The following is a 19,490-nucleotide window of genomic DNA, read 5'->3' on the forward strand; positions in this document are numbered from 1 at the left end:
AACAAACAGTCTAGGCGGGATCATGTACCCGGGCGAGATTAAACAGAGGCTTGGCAAGTGGATCCTAGCCAGAATAAGATAGCTCCTCTCTTGATCATAGGTGCAAGGTATGCACTTCATCAACTGACGTCGCTGGGTGCTAGTCAGAACCGCCATGCCAAGATCAGACTACCTTAGACTGTCCGGCCGCTGAAAATCATGCCCTGACATGTAGACCTCTTGAGTGTCCTTTTGACGCGAGATCTGTATTAAATTTGGGTCTCACCGAAAACCTTCCCTAACACAATAGTTACTTGGCACTAGAGACTAGTCTGCAGGCATGACAATAGAAAGACTAAGTATGTTGCTCTTCGTTTGTGGACCCGTCAGACCGCAGTCAACTCAGCTGAAGAGTGAAAAAACTGAAACCATCACATCCGCAATTAGCCTGGTGTGCCCCGCGTTCTTGGCTAGCTCCCCCACAAACAGCGGGACCATTATCCAGATCCCTCGGCCTGTTGACCGCTAGCTCCAGGGACAACAGGTATAAAGAGGCTGTCAAGGACGCAATTAGGTCCCGAAAAAATCAAGCAAATCCCAACACAACCTTAACACAATTTCGCATCAAACATGACTGAGATTCACGGTACATGTGACCCAAAATTCCAGGGAGTCCGCTCTCTTCTTGAGAAGTACATAAAGTCGGGCGAAGAGGTTGGTGCCTCGATCACAATTGACATCGATGGCAAAGAAGTAGTAGACATCTGGGGCGGTTACGCCGACAAGGAACAAACCAAGCCATGGGAAAAGGATACTATCGTCAATGTGTTTTCGTGCACAAAGACAATCACCAGTCTTGCAGTCCTCATGCTCGTCGACAGAGGATTGATCGATGTCAACGAGCGCGTGTCACACTACTGGCCTGAGTTTGGGCAAAATGGCAAACAGGACGTTCTGGTCAGGCATTTGCTGAGTCATACGTCTGGCGTCTCAGGCTGGGAAGAGCCGATATCACCTGAAGACATGTATGATGTTGACAAGGCGGCTGCAATGTTAGCCCGCCAGGCACCGTGGTGGACTCCCGGGACGGCGTCGGGATATCAGGCTGTGTGTTTCGGCCATCTTCTCGGAGAATTGATCAAGCGTGTTTCTGGGAAATCGCTACGCGAGTTTGTGGACACTGAGATCGCAGGAGTTTTGGATGTCGACTTTCAGATCGGCGCAGCGGAGACGACCTGGGACCGCATTTCTCCTCTGATTCCCCCGCCCTCGACAGGACTTATGCCAGAGTTTGAAGAGGGATCTGTTCGAGCCAAGACGCTACTCAACCCGCCCTTCGACCCCAGCTTTGCGAACACGGGGCCCTGGAGACAGGCTGAGCTAGGCGGCTCCAACGGCCATGGCAACTCCCGCTCTATGGCGCGTATCCTCTCTGCAATCACCCTAGGTGGCTCGAGCCAAGGCAAGAAACTGCTGTCAGAAGATACGATCAAGTTGATTTTCCAGGAACAGGCCAATGGAAAGGACTTGGTTCTTGGGTCGTCGTTAAGATTTGGCATTGGTTTTGGACTGGCGCCTTCACCGGCACTACCGTGGGTTCCAGAGGGCAATGTCTGTTACTGGTCCGGTTGGGGCGGTTCGATTATCATTATGGATTTGGATAGGCGTATGACGATTGCTTATGCTATGAATAAGATGGGGGGTGGACTTGACAGTAGTGATCGGGCTGAGGCTTACGGAAAGACAATTTATCAAGCATTTGAGAAGGCATAAATCTCGAGGGCTACATTGCACCATCCATGGCATCAGGCTCACTTCTGGATCAGACTTTATCAGATAGGTTTAGAAGTTCATCTTAGGTACTAATCAAGGCAAAGACACTAAAGCCACACAGGCACAGAAGAAGCCAATACAGAAAACAAATTTACATGTCATAATTACTTTATTATTCCAGACTGTCCTATATCTCGTTAAGAATCTATTAAACGGAGAGCTCCAATATAGTCGCCCAAGTTAAATAAAAAGGGTAAAGACAGACAGACGAGAATACAAACATACGGATGCCCAAAGAACTCAGCTATAGTCACAAGATAGACGCTCATACCAACTATATTGAACGGGCTGTTAGTAAATGTTGAGTAGCGAATGGGGATGAAATTATATCCAGAGAATGAGAGCAATGAAAGTGTCACTTACAAATCTCTGGCAAGGCCATTTTGGACCTCGTCCCCATCAGTGCAATCAACGAAAGTAGTTTGCGAAGCTTTGGGCGCAGCTGTGCACTTTGCGGTGAGTCCATCATCACATACCACGCTGCCAACCGTCGCCGTGTTTGGTCCCTGGTAAGAGCAAGACGCATGGCCGTGGAGGCTAAAGGTAGCCAACGACGTCGGATACAGCGCTGGTGAAGCTCGCCCAACGGCGGTACTATAAGCTATTGGGTTATCCTTGATGGCACAGACATCAATATCTGGCTGGTCGCCCTTGTTGAAAGGCCTGCAGTCCCACCACCACGTATCGGTCACGCCTCCGTGTCCTGCGACCTCGATCTCTCTAGTGTAAATAACCAGGACGTAAGGCGATGGCGATGGGGATGGAGTTGAATCAGTAGGGCCGGTGGGGAGCTGGGAGACCGAGATTGTCGTCTTGGGCAGAGGTGACGTGTAGGCACATCTGTTAGCAGGCGTGACATTGCTATCAGTTGAGAGTGCAAAGGTTGAGCCTGAGCAGACGCAGTAGCCTCTGGCTATACCCCCGTCAGGGTCAGCGTTGTGCGTGCTGCAAGAGACATACGATGGAGCCGTTGTTGTGCGATGAGGCTGCAGCGTGACGGGGCGGGTGGTGACGCCCGAGGCGGGAAGAGGATCGAGGCTTGGGTCTGCATCATCGGGGAAATCCACATCATCATCTCCACAAGGGTTGCTGTCGTCATCGCAAGGGTCGCCGTCTGCGTCATCCTCCTCCCCGTCGTCACCATCTTGACTACAGCCCAACCATTTGTAGACATTCGCATCTAGGAAGCCTCCGGACGAACCTTGTCTGCCAGCCAAGTCCCGAGCATGCGTCCGTTCTTGAATATTTGCTCTGGCCTGAATATGACTGTCGTTGCGCTTTACAAGAGCTCCATCGTCGTCAGCAGTATTGGCTGGCGGGTCAGTACACCTCTGATTTGCCACGATGTTATCCTGTCTGCCTAGGGCTTGATAATCAGAGTCCAAATTCCATGAATTTGTACCCTGGTCCCAGTCATACTTTCCTGGTGAAGGATAACGGCAATATGTTGGAGGTACGAGCGCGTAGACTGCATAATCATCGTCTGTAGGGTTCTTCACCATCTTGTCCTTAGAGTCGAGGTAGTACATGAGCTCCGGTTTCTTGCGGTCGGTGTCAGGCACGTCGAACCACGGATCCCATGTGCGGACTTTGTTGACCACGAGGTTATTGACCAAGGTGAACTCTGGCCCGTACCTGGCGGCACAGAAGTTTTCATCCACCAAGTCTTCCGGCAGGTACTTGGTAAAGCTGGGATCGAACTCAACGCAATACACGATGCCATCAGTATCGATCTTTGGGTTTGTCCCTGTCTCTTTCTCCTGGAAAGTGTTGTACTTCTTCGCCACTGACTCGAGCCATTGTCTCAGATGATCACCGGCGAGCTGATTTTCCAACTTCTCATTCCAAGGGCCACCAGGGATCAGCCGAAGTACGGCTTCAGCGTCTTTTGAGCGATCGGGATTACCAGAACCAAAAGGGTATTCTTCCACTTCGCATCCCTGGAGCTTCCAACCGCCTTTTGGCCTATCTTTGCTCTTAGCAGTGTAATGACCTTTGTACCTGTTGTCATGGAGAAGATTCGTCAATAAAAAGGAACAGTGGAAAACCATGGCGTCTTTCAACGAGACAACTCACCAGCGCTTTGTGATATGGACCTTCGATCCCTTTGCATGGGTCAGAATAGATGTCGCCCCCCGAACTTCAATGGCTGATTTCGCATTGCCGCAGACGTTCGGATAGATATCATGCGGACATGTATAAGTAGCGAGGCATTTGCCTTCATCTGGTTTCCTAGGGTCTTCATTTTTGGCGGGACAGAAGTCACTTCCACGTCTGTCCCGTCTGAAGCCTAATGAATCTAGGCCTCGGTTGATTAAGGATGGGAAATACCCCTCCGAGTCTTGACGCTTGGCTTTGGAAGATATCGGACAACACGACGTCTCGCCCTTCAAGTACCTCTTGACTGCATCCATCTTGCTGTCAATCTTCCGTTGGCAAGAAGTGATCTTGGAGCCAATTTCATCGCTTGGAACATCACAGTTGATTGTATTTGAGCTTGCATCATAGACAGGATAGTTCCCGTTATCGCACATACCGGAACTGGAGTCAAAATCACAAGGATCTGCCTCGGTATCAGGGGGGTTACCGGAGGGTCTTGGGTGTGGAGGAGGATCATCGTTTACAGGCGCCGGCCCTTCAGGCTTGGGACACTGGCCCGCAACCTTGACACCAAAGACCTTGACGCATGGCAAATGGAAGGTAGGCAATTCCGGAAACTTGGGCCACCTGAACTTCACCCGTGGAATCTCGGGTGTGTCCCAGACTACCACTGGCTCACAGGTGGGACAAGGCAAAATGACAGGTACGACTGTTGTCGATGAGTCGCTTCCGGTTGTTGTGATCCAGATGTTAGTAGTGACTGGAAAATCAGTGAAATCTTCAAGGGAGACCCCAGGCGGAACTGTTGTCATTGTTGAAGTCACATCGTCGTCTGTGGAAGTTGGTAAAGAGGTGATAGTGAGCGTCATGCCGTTGGTGGTGACGGTCTGGATAACTGTTGTGGGCGGAAGTGTGCCACTCTGGCCAGGCGGAACCGAGACGCCGCCTCCACCAGGACACCAAGCTGCCGCCGCAGGACACGTTGGACCAGGACTATCTTTATCGCCTGAAGCAACAGATGGTGCGAGCTTGGCTGGCCCTTGTTGTGATTCCTCATTTCCGTTGTAAGCAGAAACACACCACTCATAGTTCCATGTGCCCGGGAAGAGTAGAAAGTCGTCAAGACAGGTCGAACCGGTAACGTTGGCAACGATTGCAAACTTGCTATCTTTTTCGTTGACGTTCCGGTTCCAGACATGATAACCTCCAGCGGAGTCGGACCCGGTCCAAGTAATGCTATGAAAATGTCAATGCTTACCATACTAGAGAGAATTTTAACGCTAGTGGGGGCTTACTGAACAGTGGTGGGGTCTGTAGACAGAATCTTGAGATCAGAAGGAACCGGTGGTGTTCCAGCACCTGGCACAACGTTGTTGGCGAAAAAGGGTAGACCTTGGCCGTTTTCGTTCCAAGTCACGGGGGCGATCAGATAGTTCCGACCAGGAGTAAGCCCCTTGATAACTGCAGGTGAGCTCGTGAAAGCTGCACCGGTAATTATCTCGCAGTCGTCTGGGCTCCAATCCCAATACAAGATGTTGTATTCGACAATCGAGTCTGGATTTGGAAAATTAAATGTCTTCATTAATCATTGTGATTTATAACTTTGACCAAATTAGACATACCAGTATTTGATCCAGTTGGAGGATCCCATGTTACAGTGAACCCATCATCACCAGGCTCTACTTTGACGTTCTGCGGCGGATCGGAAAGTTTCGGAGTGGCCTTCGCCGATAGCTTTGAAGTATACGGGCCTACGGAGTAGTCCCCGTAGCGAGCTCGCACAGAAACGGTGTATGTCCAGCCTTCAAGCGGCCACTGCGAGTCCCATCTGTTGGATAGGGTGGTTGTTGGAGAGTATGTGTTGGCGCCACCATTAATGGAAACTGTAACATCGTAACTATAAGCACCATAGACTACCCATTATTTAGTCAGTAAAAGCGAAGATACAGATTACAGGACTGAGTGTCGTTGAGGTAAGAACACATGACCAGGGTTGGTGTTACTTGCCTGGATCCCAGGTGGCGGTGACACCCTGGGGAGAAGAAAAGACACGGAAGTTGGATGGTTGCGGTAAGGCTCGGGCCAAAGCTGAGTCGCCCTGGCCAGGAACCTGAACAGGATCCTTGCCAAGATTGAAATCCTTCACTAACGTTTTGGAGAAAATGCTAGCGATCTGGAACTCGCCCTCAGCATTGGGGTGCAAGCCATCAGTACCTACTGGTGTTAGCGAAGTGAGCACAAAACAGCAAATTCGACCACAAGTGTTAATAGTACATACCTGCAGGGCAGCCACTGGGTTGACAGTCCTAATGACAAAGAAATCAGAATTTTTAGCATGGTTCAACCACCAGCGGACGGCCTGTAGATAAGATATACTCACATAGTTCTCCGCAAGTGGTACTAAATGAATTGGGGATTGCTTAGTGGACCACTTAGATATATAATCTGGAAGCAGCTTGTTGTATATCTCTGTGTTCTTCACGAGGTCATTGCGACCCTGAATGAAACTCCTCTGAGGAACGTCAGCCATGGCAATCTTGACGTTAGGATTCGAAGCTCGGGCGTTAGTGACAAATGCATCGACACTATCCAGTGTGCCGGCAGCGTCGCTGTAGAACCAGCCCATGTCATTAAAGCCGAGCATAAAGAGAATGAGATCTGCGGGTGTTGACTGAAGAACACTCTCGATTAATCCTTTGTCGACCGCAACAGGCCTACCTGAATGTCCTATTAGCACCATAGAAGACCTTACTAAACAGGTTGGAGATCTCCGAATATTACATACCCCTGGACCAAGTAAATTAGCAAGTGCTTCAGATAGGCGTATACGAAGGGAAAGTTCGACTCAAGGGAAGGGTTGGGCAAGAGAAGATCATCGATGTTTCTTACCATGCAGAAAAGTGGTTGCAGTTTGACAAGAATGCTTCGTCTACGTCTGCAGCATAGCCACCGGATGTTTTAGGTGCACTAAAAGGAACTGGTTTTCCATAGAGAGCTGGAGGGGAGGGTGCTGTCGGTGGATCCGGCGGTACCTGATAAAGTTTGATCCTTAGCATGATCATAGTGATTAAGGGTAAGGGCTCGGTCTCCTTCCATTAATACATACCGTGCCTTTATAGGGTCCAACCATTTCAACGTCGATACCATTCTGGTTGAAGAACTGCCAGATTCTATAACGCCAGGTATAGTCACCCTCGCGACCAATTGTGAGGAGCCGTTAGTAGACGCCCTTTAAGGGGAGCCTTTGAAATCTATTGAGCAGTGGTATTGAAGCATCGTACCTTGGGACATGGAGTCACCGACAATCATGACTCTCAGAGTTGACTGACGTGCAACCACTGACAGGCCTGGGCTGGACACATTTGTTGAGGCGATCATGCCGGCAATCATGTCATTGACTGGGCCAAAGCTAACCCCGGCTTGTACAGGCGGCAGGGCAGGAGCAAGTCTACTGACGATCTCATACTCAGGGACAGCACTGATGTTAGTTGGCAAGGGGAGTGCCGGAATAGTTGAAAGCTGATGCAAGCTCCATGAAATGGAGGACGCCAAATGCACCGCCGAGGAGAAGTCGATACGACTGGGGGCATTGGCTGTGCTTGTTGCCGGAGATGAGATGATATCGGTCTCTTGACCCAAAACGAGACCGGGCCGGAGGAGGCCACAACTGAAGGCAGCAAATACAGCCAGGCGGAGAGCTTCACTAGTTCGCCGCATGGTTAAAGATGTTTCCAAGATTATCGTCAACTCAAGAAAGATGTCCTTGGTGTCAAATTCAATTATCCCCTTCTAAGGCAATTCTGATCACTTTATATTCCAAATTTCCGCCTGATTTAAGCCCAGAGAGCCTTTGCAGGAGGCGGCCGGGCGTGACATGCTTTCAACCTGTATCAACCAACATGCATATAGCACAGAGCTTAGAGCCAACAACGCAGTCTTGTTGTACAGCATCTCTTGAGGTTGAGGTCTTCACGTATCTTTCAAGACTGCAAACGGTAATTGGTTAGAGACTAAGGCGCGGAGTTCCCCACCGCCTACAGTCGACCCTCTTTCGAGTCTGGACCAACTTTGTCACATCAAACCCTACAACTCGCCTACCCCTCAATTCCCTTAATTCCCTCAGTTTTCCGAGTTTATAGTTAGTGGTAAGGTTAAACGGCTACGTCGGCAACTTGACGTCGGGCACTTCTCCATATGACTTAGTACTTTTCGAAGTGCAAAAGTACCCTTCTAACCGACCTAGAATTAGACAGGGATTAATATCACCAACAACACTTTCACATGAAAATAAGTGACCCTAGGCAGTTGATGCCGAAAGTATCCTTCCCATGCTATCTCCCGGGGATAAGAACCAAGCCAGTGACACTGACGAGGGAACGATCAGACATCCACCCAACATGAATGAAGAGAGACGCGAGCAGATCGCGGCCGCGCTTCGCCGGTACCGTGAGACAGTATTGCAGCACAATCTATTCTTGCTCCGTACTTTAGTGGAGAAAGTCGAAGCTGAGCCTACTCCGTCAAACTGCACAGAACCGGCCGCACAGAGCCTACGAATGCAAGCAATCCAAGAGCTCATTGAAGTTCCCGAGTCCATTGAAGCGCCGCAAGACGTCCTTCATGAAAGCGTCATTTCTTCATTGATCTCGTCAGCCTCGCTTGAGGGCGTGGACGATGATCCAGTGGACCCCTCACTGAGACGAGAATACTTCGCCGGCATCCAGGCAAGCATTGCAGAGAGGGGCGCGGAGGTTGCTGAATTTCCCCCCTCGGACCTAGAGTACCTCTGTACTCTTGTCAGTGGCATTACGGGTCCGGGTCTTCCATTTCACAGGGAAACATCTCAGTTCGACTTCATCACACCTCTCCGACCCGGCAAGATCAAAGCCATGATTCAAGCTGTCGTTGTGCCAGTACGGCGCGATGCAGAAGAGGAACGTAATCAACTCACTGGGATTTGGGAGGACTGGAAAATTTCCATAGCGTTCAAGATTGGCGCTGGCCCTCGTGGTTGGGGTGGCTCATACGCTCTATACTGCCGCAATGAGGACAAGGAGCCGTGGAAATGGAGATATGGAGTTCATGATGAAGAGTGGCATAGCGATGTCTATGATAATGTGGACGACTTCCTTGGATTCTATGCTCATTTCAATGAACAAACTGAGGAGGACCTCGAGGATGACATAACTAGTTTGGAAGCATTGGCATGATTATAGAAGTAGTTCGTGTTTGACGTGTCTAGCACCGTGTTCTGTTGCCTCTATAACAGGTTCTCCGCCAAGCAATACAGGCTTATCAGTCCGGCAACCCGAGATGAGTGCACCATTCTGATTCCAAACACGTAGTAGCCACAAAAGTGCCACAATACAAAACTCCCTGCTGATCCAAATCCTTTCCACAAATCGCTCAGGATCAATCGACCGGCTGTGTTGGGCAGCCAGCGCTTTACGAGCCCGGCAACTATACACATGGCCAAATACCAGCTAGATATAGCTATCTCTGGTCTTGAAATATCCAATGCCCGTCGCGATCCATCAAGCTCGTATATTTCAGTTCCAACTGATTCTTCCTGGAGATGGCTATGAAGTCTTCGAAAGTGAAAAAGTTCTCGACGTGCCATCCCATACTCTATACCTCTTCGAAACACCCCGACACTGTTAACAATAGGCGTTCCGCCCTTTGGAGCTTTTGATAGTGTAGTGCCAGCTATACTTTCGATTAGAAATATCCGTGAGCTCGATCTACTGGCGTTGATCGTGCAACTTGCCTCAAGCTTGAGATCAAGAACACGAATAACGGTGTCGTTGCTTGGAGTAGTCTCAGAGCTGGGTATCGAGCGATACGTGGTAGCTAAATTACATTCATGCTTGGGGTTATACAGACCGATGCCATCTCGAGCATTATTATAGTGTACCATCCACTCACAGTTCCCGGAGGAAGTGTCAGAGCTGGTTCTACAATAAGGCTTAAGTATAACTCTGGGTCAAGTTGTTGAGTGGACTTACCCTATCCGTTTCCTGGTGAGATAATGTTGCATGCTGCTATTTCCGCCAAAATAGCCTGCTTCACTCACGACTCGTTCCCCAGGTATCACGCAAAGATAACGGGCAGTTGCCGGGTCATACAAACGGATGTTATCGTCGGAAGAAATCCACCGCGACCGTCGCGACTTTTTTCTGGACTGAGGATATTTTTGAATTTCCCAGGGATAGCGAGTCATAAACTTGTCCTGGAAGAATACGCGATATGAACCTTCACTGGACCAGCGTTCCCCGTCTTCATCAACATGGCCATTCAAGGAGTCGAGTATCTCTTCTGGTAGGCTTTGCAACCAGATCATACTGTCGGTCCAGAGAAAGCCTGCCATTGGAAGGTACATAGTATAAGCTGTTGAGTCCATGATCCTGGATCCAATTTCGCCTGACATCTGGAGTCTATCGAGTGCAGGGAATGGGGTTAGGTGCCTCCGCATCGAGGCTGAGAGATAGGACAGGTTATAGTTCCCCCCAGCTGCTGATTCGGACATTGGGATAAGAGAACCAACCATCAACATGGCTAATACTGGCCAAACAATAAACGCAATGACAATATTGGCGCCGCCCTCTAGAGCAAGGCGGATCTATAGTTGTTCAACGTCAAGAGTCGCGTACTTAGCAAGGTGTATAGGCAAGACTCACAGGCGAGTATCCAAGGTCTGCAATTTTCCCGGCCAGTTTTCTGGCTCGAGCAACAGTCCATAGAAGATATGCCACAACAGCGTCAAGTTCATTACAACCTAACACATAGCTAATAAACACCAAAGCTTCCCCAAGACCGAGGCAAAACAGTGCTTGTAACCATCGGGGATGGTTTTGCCAGGAAATTGATGCTACTATAGCCAGAATTAAACAGCCATCTGACAGATTGTTTAACTATTGAATTGTGAGTCTCCTGTGATGTCATACCAAGTGAGAGGAGTTGCATACCAGCGCAAGAAAATGTTCAGGTCTAAACAAGCTAGACCAGAACGTGGCTGTACCGACAATCAGACAACACAGCACAGACCCTTTGAAAAGGCTGCCTCCCTTCAAGGTTCCGTCGGCATTTGACAACTGGAAGAATGCAAAGGCGATCAAGGCCCATAGAAAGTGACACGTGCCAGTCAGAAATTTCAGTTTTGGTTTAGACGGTCCAAGGGTAGCGGATAGAGGAGCAAAGAGTTCCAGCGTCAGTTGACCTCTAGCGCTAAACTCGGTCAAAGTATCATGCAGATGTACTAGAAAGGGGCTGTAGTCGGGGGCTGCGCGGCTTATGGCGAGGAAGGCGATAATGAGTATAGGTAAGATGATAATCTGCCGAATCACGCTGGGACGTGCAGGCTTGATCTCCATTGCGTTGATGTCTTAGGCAACTGAGTTATTGGCAGAATTGATAGGGAAGGAAATGAAATGTGAGAATAAACCGAGAGGGTGGCTCATGCTGACTTGAGGCTAGTTCATCCTATGTTTGTTGGTCCTATGCCTGTTGGTTGTACCCTGGCAATAAGATAATTAGCCATTATAGGAATCTGCAGGATAATTCCTGCGGTTTTAGCCGAGGTTCTCAAATCAAATGCCGCGGCCGGAATTGACTGGTACTCCTTGTAGGTCTTGCTGTGGTTCGTGGTTGATGTATCCCTTGTCCTTTTATTTGATGTGCATACCATACTCACTTTTTGTTTCCATACGCAGATGAGTCATAAATACCCCGTGGTTTATTGTACTTTGAGCCTTTTACCGTTTATACAACGAAGGTGAAATAATTCACGTTACACAACCATGAATGCTAAACTGAACTATACAGGATGCGGTTCAGCGTCATCTGTTGACTTGCTGGGAATACCGCATGAAACCCCACTGTTCCTTAACTCTTCGTTGTAAGCCCTAACCTTTGCTCTATCCTCCTCTGTAGGCTTCCTGGGGATGTCCTCCGGATTGGGGTAGAACCTATCCTTAACAGACAGATTACGGCAGTACTGCTTTGTTTTGCAAATAAGATCCAGCTTCCGAGGTGCAAGTGAGGCATATAGTGAAAGTAGAAGTACCCTATAGATAAGGGATACCTATGCCGGACTAGCTTGATAACTCTATCTAGAAGTCGCCGAGTCAGAATGCGGCGCGGGGGTTATCACGGGCCCCGTCGGCCCGTCCCAAGCGCAGTCAACCGATTCAGCTATAGCGCTGACCTATGTAGGTGAGAAGTGTAGGGGGTCCCCTTATGGCATATCGCAGGCGTTCAATACGAGAACCTTATACAATATTGACAATATTCTGGAAGTATCCTCATATATGTGGCTTGTTTATATGCTGCTATAACCTTACTGCAAAGAGGTGCAATGGTATTCTGAGGAGGTAATCAATAAACTTAGCTCAAACCAGACTGCTGCTATGCTTCGTGAGAGAGTCTCCATGATGAGGTTCTAGTGGTAAAATAGAAGCAGGATCACGAATAGAAAACGTTATGGGCTTCGGTTTGGGATGATTTACCATGTAGGCGACCAGTGCACTTGCCTCTTAGAAGCTGTCCGATCTCAATTCCGCTAATTTAAAGGCTATCATTAGTTCACAGCTTCGCTCCATCCATAGAAGTAGTTTGCTGCGGATTGTAGTCCCAAAACTGAAAATCCGTTACTGGATTATCCGTATAAGGATATTGAGTGTGGAAAAGCTGCGTTCCAGGGAAGCTGAGCTCCGATGTTTGATAGGAGATTTCGGAAACCTCTGACGGTGCAGCTGAGAAATCAAAGGACAAGGGTGTAGTGTCATAGAGCGCTACCAGGGGATGACTATCAGCTCCCTCCGCAATATAATGCGAAACAGTATCCAATTGCGCTCCAGCAGATTCCTCGGGGCTCAGTTCAGAAATAACAGATGCATTCCCGGAGGCCTTTCCGGAAGGCTTTGCTTCGAAGCGAGCCTCAACCTCATCGAGCAGCCGCGCCAGGAGTTTATATAACTCGTCAGTATAGTCAGGCGGCTGGTCACTCGCTTCCACGAACTCAGAGATCAATTGTCGTCCTTCATCCAGCCAAATCCCTCGCAGGATCCCAATGACCTCTTTGACGACTCCGTCCAGATGCGGCTTCGGCATGGTACCACGCGGTGCCCCAAACAGAATCTTCCAAATCCCGTACCACTGTGCTTCTGGCGAAAGGCCCTTCGCAAAGCGGGCCTGTAGGGATCTCTGCGAAGCTAATGAAACACTATCCCAGTTCGCCCCAGATCCTGGTGAGCAGTTCTGCTGCAGTATATGCTCCTCTTGCAGGTTCAAAGATAAAAATCCCTCAGAGCATCTCGGACAGGGGTACGGGGCCATATGTCTTCTCTTCAAATGCTGCTTTACGTCAGAGATGCGAACCATCTTGAGATTGATACATTCAAGATGACGTTCCGGATTATTTCTGAAATACGGGCAGGCGAATCTCTTGACGCTCTCGTTAGGGCTCTGATAACCATCTTCGTCAACGTCGTAAAGATCTTCGGCAAATCCACTCGCGCGCCTCTTTTTGTTGGGTGTTGTACTGCGGGCTGGAAAGAGCGGACCTTGCTTCTCTTCTTCCTTCGGTAGCTGATTGTTGGTAATATTTGGAGGGACTCGAAGAGCATTTAATATTGATCCAGCTCTTGATGCTGTATTTCGTGTAATCGGGATGGGAGTGTCTGGCCGCCGCGAGAGTTTACCTCGGTGGAGGACCATTCCATCTAAAGATGCAGCTTGTGATGAGTCGGCATTGTCTTTCAAAGTCCTTGTCAGGTATTCATCCAATAGGTCTCTGGTAGGTACTAAGAAAGACAGATTAGTTTTGTATCGATGATGGATCTAAAGGATTGTTTCACATGTATTTTGTGTATAAACATCGTTGTTTCCTGATCTCGGTGGCGCTGGTGAAATAGGTCTTCCATAAGTGCATTGCGAGGCGCGTTTCTGGTATTGTAAGCTTGATTTTGGACGTGTCGCGTAATTCTCGGGTGTTGTTTTCCCCCGTATGTACTCATGTATAGACGCTTCCTGCATCAAAGACATTGTCTAGAAATAGCATGAACTTGGTTGCTTGGAGAGGCATTAATTCGTCATCATTCAAGTTGCAGATTCAGAGTGGGATGCTGGAGCTTTAAAGCATGTGCTTCAAAGAGCCGGTGAAACATTTCAGCGTGAGGCGAAGCAACGACATCTGAGTGCTCCTTCTCCAGGAGGGACACTGGAACCAGATTGGCCGATTGGTACTTAATCGTGTGAGAGGCCATAGTATAAAATAGATGTCACTTTTCTCGATAGGTTTGGAGATCAATAATCTGGCCATCCGGGTCACATTGATTGGCTCATCTCGCCTTGCTTTCATTGGCACTGTCAACTGTGTGTGTGAGCATGGGGGGCATGTCACACAAATGTGGCCGATGTGCTGGCAGTCGGTGACAGAACTGCGGGCAGAAATACGCCAAATCAATTAAGCTGGAGCGATGGCTTTTCAAGGTTTGTACTTTTTACATGGGTTGAGGCGATCAAAGAGAGCGACCCCTCAGTAAGCACGAAGCCCTTCTTGGTCCATTGATCCCTCACCATGAAACTAAATCTCTGACACTCAAGGCGACCACCTAGACTAAAGGTGCGCGTTGGGTGGTGGGTTTGTTGGCACGTCCTTTGGCGGCTGGGGCTGCAGGCTGAGGTGGCCCAACAGCCTACCCTGGATATTCAAGCCCGGGTCCAGCAGCCAGTCTCGAATGCGGTCATTGTACTCTGTGACGGTACCTGATTGGTGCAATGGGCTGCAGGAACGGTTTTATTAGCATGCCGTAGCTATCCACGATCGACGATCGAAACAGACCTTTGGGGAGTTGTCTTTGGAGAGGTCATGGTAGCATCATGATTAACGTCACATAATGTCCAGCGAAAGCGGGAAATAGCATGAAATCATACAGCATATATAAACCTGAGGTTTTACGCAATTGTGTCGATTTTCTCACAGTTAATGGCTCAATACACAATCGTGTACATGACGTTTTAATAATTGGCCATATGCTGTAAAAATTGGCTCCTGGAAGACAGCTCAGCCGGAACAGCAAACGGCGACGTGAAGGTGCGTGCGCAACTGACATTGCAAGTTAGTTTCCCCAAATGAGATTTACAAAATGCATCGCAGCCTCGCTAAAGCAAACCCATCATATCCAAAGTTAGCATATCAGATTCGAGAGTACCTTTCTAGGACTACACAATTGTGGACGAGGCCTGACGGGGGGCCCTCGCTGGACTTGACGTGGCCCACACCCTCCCCTCGACGCTGCGTTGTCAACTGCAGGCGTTTAAAGTGGAGCTCATTGAAGAACAGCTGGCCCTGACAAAGCAAGACAGCGGCTAATTTCTGGACGCTCCAGTGCCAATCACTAACTAACGGCCTTAAATTCAATCCTATTATCTCCAACCAGAAGAACGTTTAATTGCCCGTTCGCATTTGTGTTGGAACATGCAGCTAGGTGCATTCAGAACCTAACTATTAGGAAGACGAGGAAATGCCTTGATACCTGACTCAATTAAATCTGTGCCCAAAGAACAAATGGCAATGTTTGTTAAAACATGGCCTCAAGGATAAGGTAGCCAGCCACTCTCCTCCTCGTCCGTCCTTGTATTAGTAGTTGTGGCTCCTGCACTTACGGATTGAGTGCACCAGGAGTTGACCTCACCTTTCACTCAATGGTCAAGCTTGACTTGGCCCTTATCACCCGTTTTTACATCATTGAATTATTGACACTCCATCCTCAAGTCCAGATGTACTACTCCAAAAATTGGCGCCAAGATGAACCCGGGGAACAATGAGCCCCGCCCCGTCGCCGGCGAATCATCTCTTCAAACCAGCCGCAGGGCTAACAAGCGTCGTCGCCACGATCAGAACGGTAGGGGAGATGAACGCGACGGTCAGAAATGGCCCCAAGGAAAGATGGAAATAAGGTCATTCGAATGCCCATTCTGCAAACTAGACCCTCACCGATATGCTGTGTGTAAGGGCTACCAGTTGTCCCGGTTATCCGATGTCATGCAACATATCAGCCGCCAACACCGGATACTCGAGGTCACACTAGGGTCTGATGAGGCAGTAAGAGAACAGGATATTGTTCTCTATTGTACAAGGTGTCGGTATCTTTTCCATGGTGTGGGTGCTTCGCATAAGCGCGATATCCACATGAATCAGGACATTGAATGTCAGCCTGCGAATATCGAACACACAGGCGTCATGCTGGACGGAGAATTGGAAGGGCTAAGAAGCAAACTTCGATCATATCCGCGACATGAGGAAACCTTTAGATGGAATATCATCTGGAAATGGTGCTTCCCTGGGAGGCCCTGCCCAGCGTCACCCTACGTCGAAATTAGTGCTCCACGTCTAGAGGTGGAGTCGATACTTCAAAACGGGCTTGCATCTATACCAGGCCTTGAGCAAGAACAAGTCCATTCGATGGCTAGAGGATTTGCAGATAGAATCTTCAACACTTTGCGGGAACCGGGAAATACAAAAGCACAGTCGGATAGTGTGCAGACAGCACCAGCATCAAACTACCATGCCCCAATCTGCTCGCCTTCGCATCCGACACTTACCTCACAGCCTTTGCAAATCCAAACGCAAGGTTACAACTCTCGCCTCCCCCACATTGGTATTTATGGAATGCCGACTGGAGGTCAGAGAGACAATTCCTTTGATTGGAATAATACGTTGACTAATTACAGTGCCCCAAGTCCAGTTCGTGGCTCTGGGGCACATACGAATTCTGTGAATAGCTTTGTCCACTCTGGATATTTCACTGGTCATGACTCTGGATATCCTCTAGGCTCTTATGTTGGATATCCTACTGATTCTTTTGAGTCGGCAAATCAAGACGACGAATACTTGAACACACGCGCGAACACTACCGGTCGCCGCGACTTGGAGTATTGACTATAGGTGGCCTATTACATTTTACTACCTGGGGAGGCTCTGAACTCTGAAAAGCCTAGATAGACTGAATTCATATTGGAGCCGCAAGGCTCAACTGCGATTGAAAAATATACTTTCTCTCTTATTTTCTCTTGGTATTTCTTTTATTTATTAATTATTATCAAAGGAGGAAACCATATATCGTTAAAGACGGAGCTATTTCTTGGGTATTAGGGCTAGTTTTTCATCTTTCCGTGTTTGCAAAGTTTAATCAACATGATTTCTTAGAAAGTTGTTCATAAATGTAATAAAAAGGTGTTTATTTTTCTGGCCCTATTCATCGAAGCCTGTTCAAATAGCCATCGATCGTGAGAACCTTGGATCTAGTAACCGTCGTCGAGAAAACACACCCCAGGAAGAACTCTAGCTTTTGTCTATGCCTCATGTCGATCAATCCTTTTTGAAGCCATCTACTCCCCCTAAATACACTCTCTATTCATACCCTGATATCTAACACATGCTCTTCATAGTCCTACTCTTGAATAACCATGTTCAAGAGATCTTGTAGCCCCAGTCCATAGAGTACACTATGAGGGTTAATCTCTTTAATGGAGCGTACAGTCTGATTCTCGAGAATCTCCGAGACAAGTTGCACACCGTATAAATCCCAAAAGTCTCTTACCATCGATGTCTTGAGCCCTTGGCCGTGATCCAGATATGGAGACCGGGGCCACTCCGTAGCTGGGAATATAATTGACCACATTCGATCCCAGCGCCTCTTTTCACTTAAGTACTGATCATTGGCTCTTATCATACAAGCCTTTTGGTCTTCATTGACTCCATCTGATGGGTCTGGGTAACGCCTTTTGCATCTACCGGTCAGAACGTGATCATCGCGATCAATCAGCGAGTTGAACTTTTGATAGCATCTTGAACAATACGGTGATCGGGAATGGTGTTTCATGACGTGCTCAACAACACCTTCGATTGACTTTAGGCCGACTGTGAGAAGGCATTGTTGGTGTTTTTCTGGTTCGTAGATGTAGAAGGGACAAGCAAAGTGAAAGAATGCCTTGGCGCGGGGTGCATACGAGACAAAAACAAACTCGTCATCGTCTTCCTGCTTCACTTGTCGGGTGCTTGAATAGCGGCGTGGCGTCCTGAATCGTTCCTGTGGCTGCGCCCTGTCTTCCAGTGGCGCGCTGTACTCTACGCCAGGTGCCCATCGCTTGAAAGAGTCCATCGAAAGCTGCAGTAGGTCCAGTTTCAGGTGATGGTATGCAAATGCAGAACGCCGGGATGGATACTGGTGGTAAAGATTGGCCTCAGTAGATGAGCCCTGCCATTCGTTTGTTCCAAGTGTGGCACACTCGCCGACCGCTTCACTATATCGATTGGCGACAGGGCTTTGGTAATCGCCCGCCCTGGAGCTTCTAGCGCCTCTGAAAGGCAGGGCGAGATTTGGGTGGTGAGATTGAGGCCTCTGATTCATGGAAGGCCTGTAATAAGATCGATCGTCGCACATAGTTTGTTTTGTTGGAATAAATCTTGATATAAATGTCGCAGTAGTCTCCGGACACTGACAAGGCATAAAAAGGCAAAACAATACCTTTTGCCACAAGATATATAAATTAAACTGCTTTTACAACGAATTTCCCTTCATTGTACCCGAGTGAAGCCCAAACAGCACAGCTGTGTATACCATCTCTCATTGGCCGCTTAGCTGAGCTTAGTGAAATCTCATTGGCCTGGCTAGGAGTGGCAGGCCTCAAAATTGGTGGTCCTATGACAAAATAGCTGCTGCATCAACAGGCCACGAAACTAGGACACGTAGAGATTTATTCCTTCATCATTACGCAAGGTGTTTTTGGAGATCTCAGTGGTTCGGCAACCGTTGAATTAACGATCTACTGTTGAAATGATTCTAAACCATCATCGATATATATTTTTCCTTTCTCCTGGATAAACTATCCGCTCTCTTTGATATAGGTACTGAGCAGTCGCTCGTCTCTCAGGCTGCTAAGCTGGCAAGTCTGTGTGCACATTGGAGCAGCGACTTATCTAGGTGTTTGGTTAGGCAAACAAAGTGGTACCCGACATGACGATATTGACATATGTCATCAGCACATTGCCATCGATGGTTTCTCCTTAGACATCAATCTTGGTGCCTTGCACTCGAAGATTAGGCTGATAATCCATGTTACGCCGCGGAAAGCTAATTACTGAAACCATAGCATTCCCGTATATGAACACGTCAGTGTCGCATGTAAGCTTCGGTCAACTCCTCTTGCTCGCCCAACATGCACTTTCCAGAAGCCCATTCTATCGGGAACAGACTCATCAATTCTTGGGCTGGGGCACTATGCATTCTAACTCTATCACTCTGCTAAGTCCCCTTATTTAGTTGCTTCCTTCTCCATCTCCCCCATCTTCTATACATCAGCGGTAATCCGGCCTTTACTGAGAACTACAACCTCATGAATGAGACTCACGACACTGCCTCCAAGAATCCTTTTCGCTCTGCCTTTTGTATTGGTCCTATTAGCTCACTTATGTATAAATGAATGCGCAGAGAGAGTCAGAATAATTGTCATCTTCTATCTATACATTAACTCTAGTTCTGACCGATGACGCGAAATATCGCCAATCGCGCGAGTAA

At 48.4% G+C, this 19,490-nt stretch overlaps 6 protein-coding genes across 6 annotated transcripts; 3 read left to right on the forward strand and 3 right to left on the reverse strand.

Moving 5' to 3' along the window:
- Positions 1 to 609: 609 nt before the first annotated feature.
- Positions 610 to 1,752, forward strand: FSUBG_1978 (beta-lactamase; the record flags this gene model as incomplete). The annotated part of the gene is made up of 1 exon (XM_036679701.1): positions 610 to 1,752. The coding sequence occupies one exon, from the start codon at positions 610 to 612 to the stop codon at positions 1,750 to 1,752; it is 1,143 nt and encodes a 380-aa protein (XP_036542621.1).
- Positions 1,753 to 2,171: 419 nt separating this feature from the next.
- Positions 2,172 to 7,629, reverse strand: FSUBG_1979 (carbohydrate esterase family 3; the record flags this gene model as incomplete). The annotated part of the gene is made up of 10 exons (XM_036679702.1): positions 2,172 to 3,813; positions 3,889 to 5,148; positions 5,208 to 5,466; positions 5,535 to 5,809; positions 5,916 to 6,126; positions 6,191 to 6,218; positions 6,293 to 6,626; positions 6,802 to 6,944; positions 7,019 to 7,082; positions 7,256 to 7,629. The coding sequence occupies 10 exons, from the start codon at positions 7,627 to 7,629 to the stop codon at positions 2,172 to 2,174; spliced, it is 4,590 nt and encodes a 1,529-aa protein (XP_036542622.1).
- A 680-nt stretch (positions 7,630 to 8,309) lies between these two features.
- FSUBG_1980 (uncharacterized protein) lies at positions 8,310 to 9,122 on the forward strand (the record flags this gene model as incomplete). The annotated part of the gene is made up of 1 exon (XM_036679704.1): positions 8,310 to 9,122. One exon carries the CDS (start codon positions 8,310 to 8,312, stop codon positions 9,120 to 9,122), a length of 813 nt encoding a protein of 270 aa, XP_036542623.1.
- A 3,370-nt stretch (positions 9,123 to 12,492) lies between these two features.
- On the reverse strand, positions 12,493 to 13,626 carry FSUBG_1981 (uncharacterized protein; the record flags this gene model as incomplete). Its single annotated transcript, XM_036679705.1, has 1 exon — positions 12,493 to 13,626. The coding sequence occupies one exon, from the start codon at positions 13,624 to 13,626 to the stop codon at positions 12,493 to 12,495; it is 1,134 nt and encodes a 377-aa protein (XP_036542624.1).
- Positions 13,627 to 15,718: 2,092 nt separating this feature from the next.
- FSUBG_1982 (uncharacterized protein) lies at positions 15,719 to 16,852 on the forward strand (the record flags this gene model as incomplete). Its single annotated transcript, XM_036679706.1, has 1 exon — positions 15,719 to 16,852. The coding sequence occupies one exon, from the start codon at positions 15,719 to 15,721 to the stop codon at positions 16,850 to 16,852; it is 1,134 nt and encodes a 377-aa protein (XP_036542625.1).
- Positions 16,853 to 17,363: 511 nt separating this feature from the next.
- On the reverse strand, positions 17,364 to 18,356 carry FSUBG_1983 (uncharacterized protein; the record flags this gene model as incomplete). The annotated part of the gene is made up of 1 exon (XM_036679707.1): positions 17,364 to 18,356. One exon carries the CDS (start codon positions 18,354 to 18,356, stop codon positions 17,364 to 17,366), a length of 993 nt encoding a protein of 330 aa, XP_036542626.1.
- Between the last annotated feature and the right edge of the window lie 1,134 nt (positions 18,357 to 19,490).

The sequence above is a fragment of the Fusarium subglutinans genome (assembly GCF_013396075.1).
Source record: "Fusarium subglutinans strain NRRL 66333 chromosome Unknown NRRL66333_c0000016, whole genome shotgun sequence".
In the NCBI taxonomy this organism is placed as follows: domain Eukaryota; kingdom Fungi; phylum Ascomycota; class Sordariomycetes; order Hypocreales; family Nectriaceae; genus Fusarium; species Fusarium subglutinans.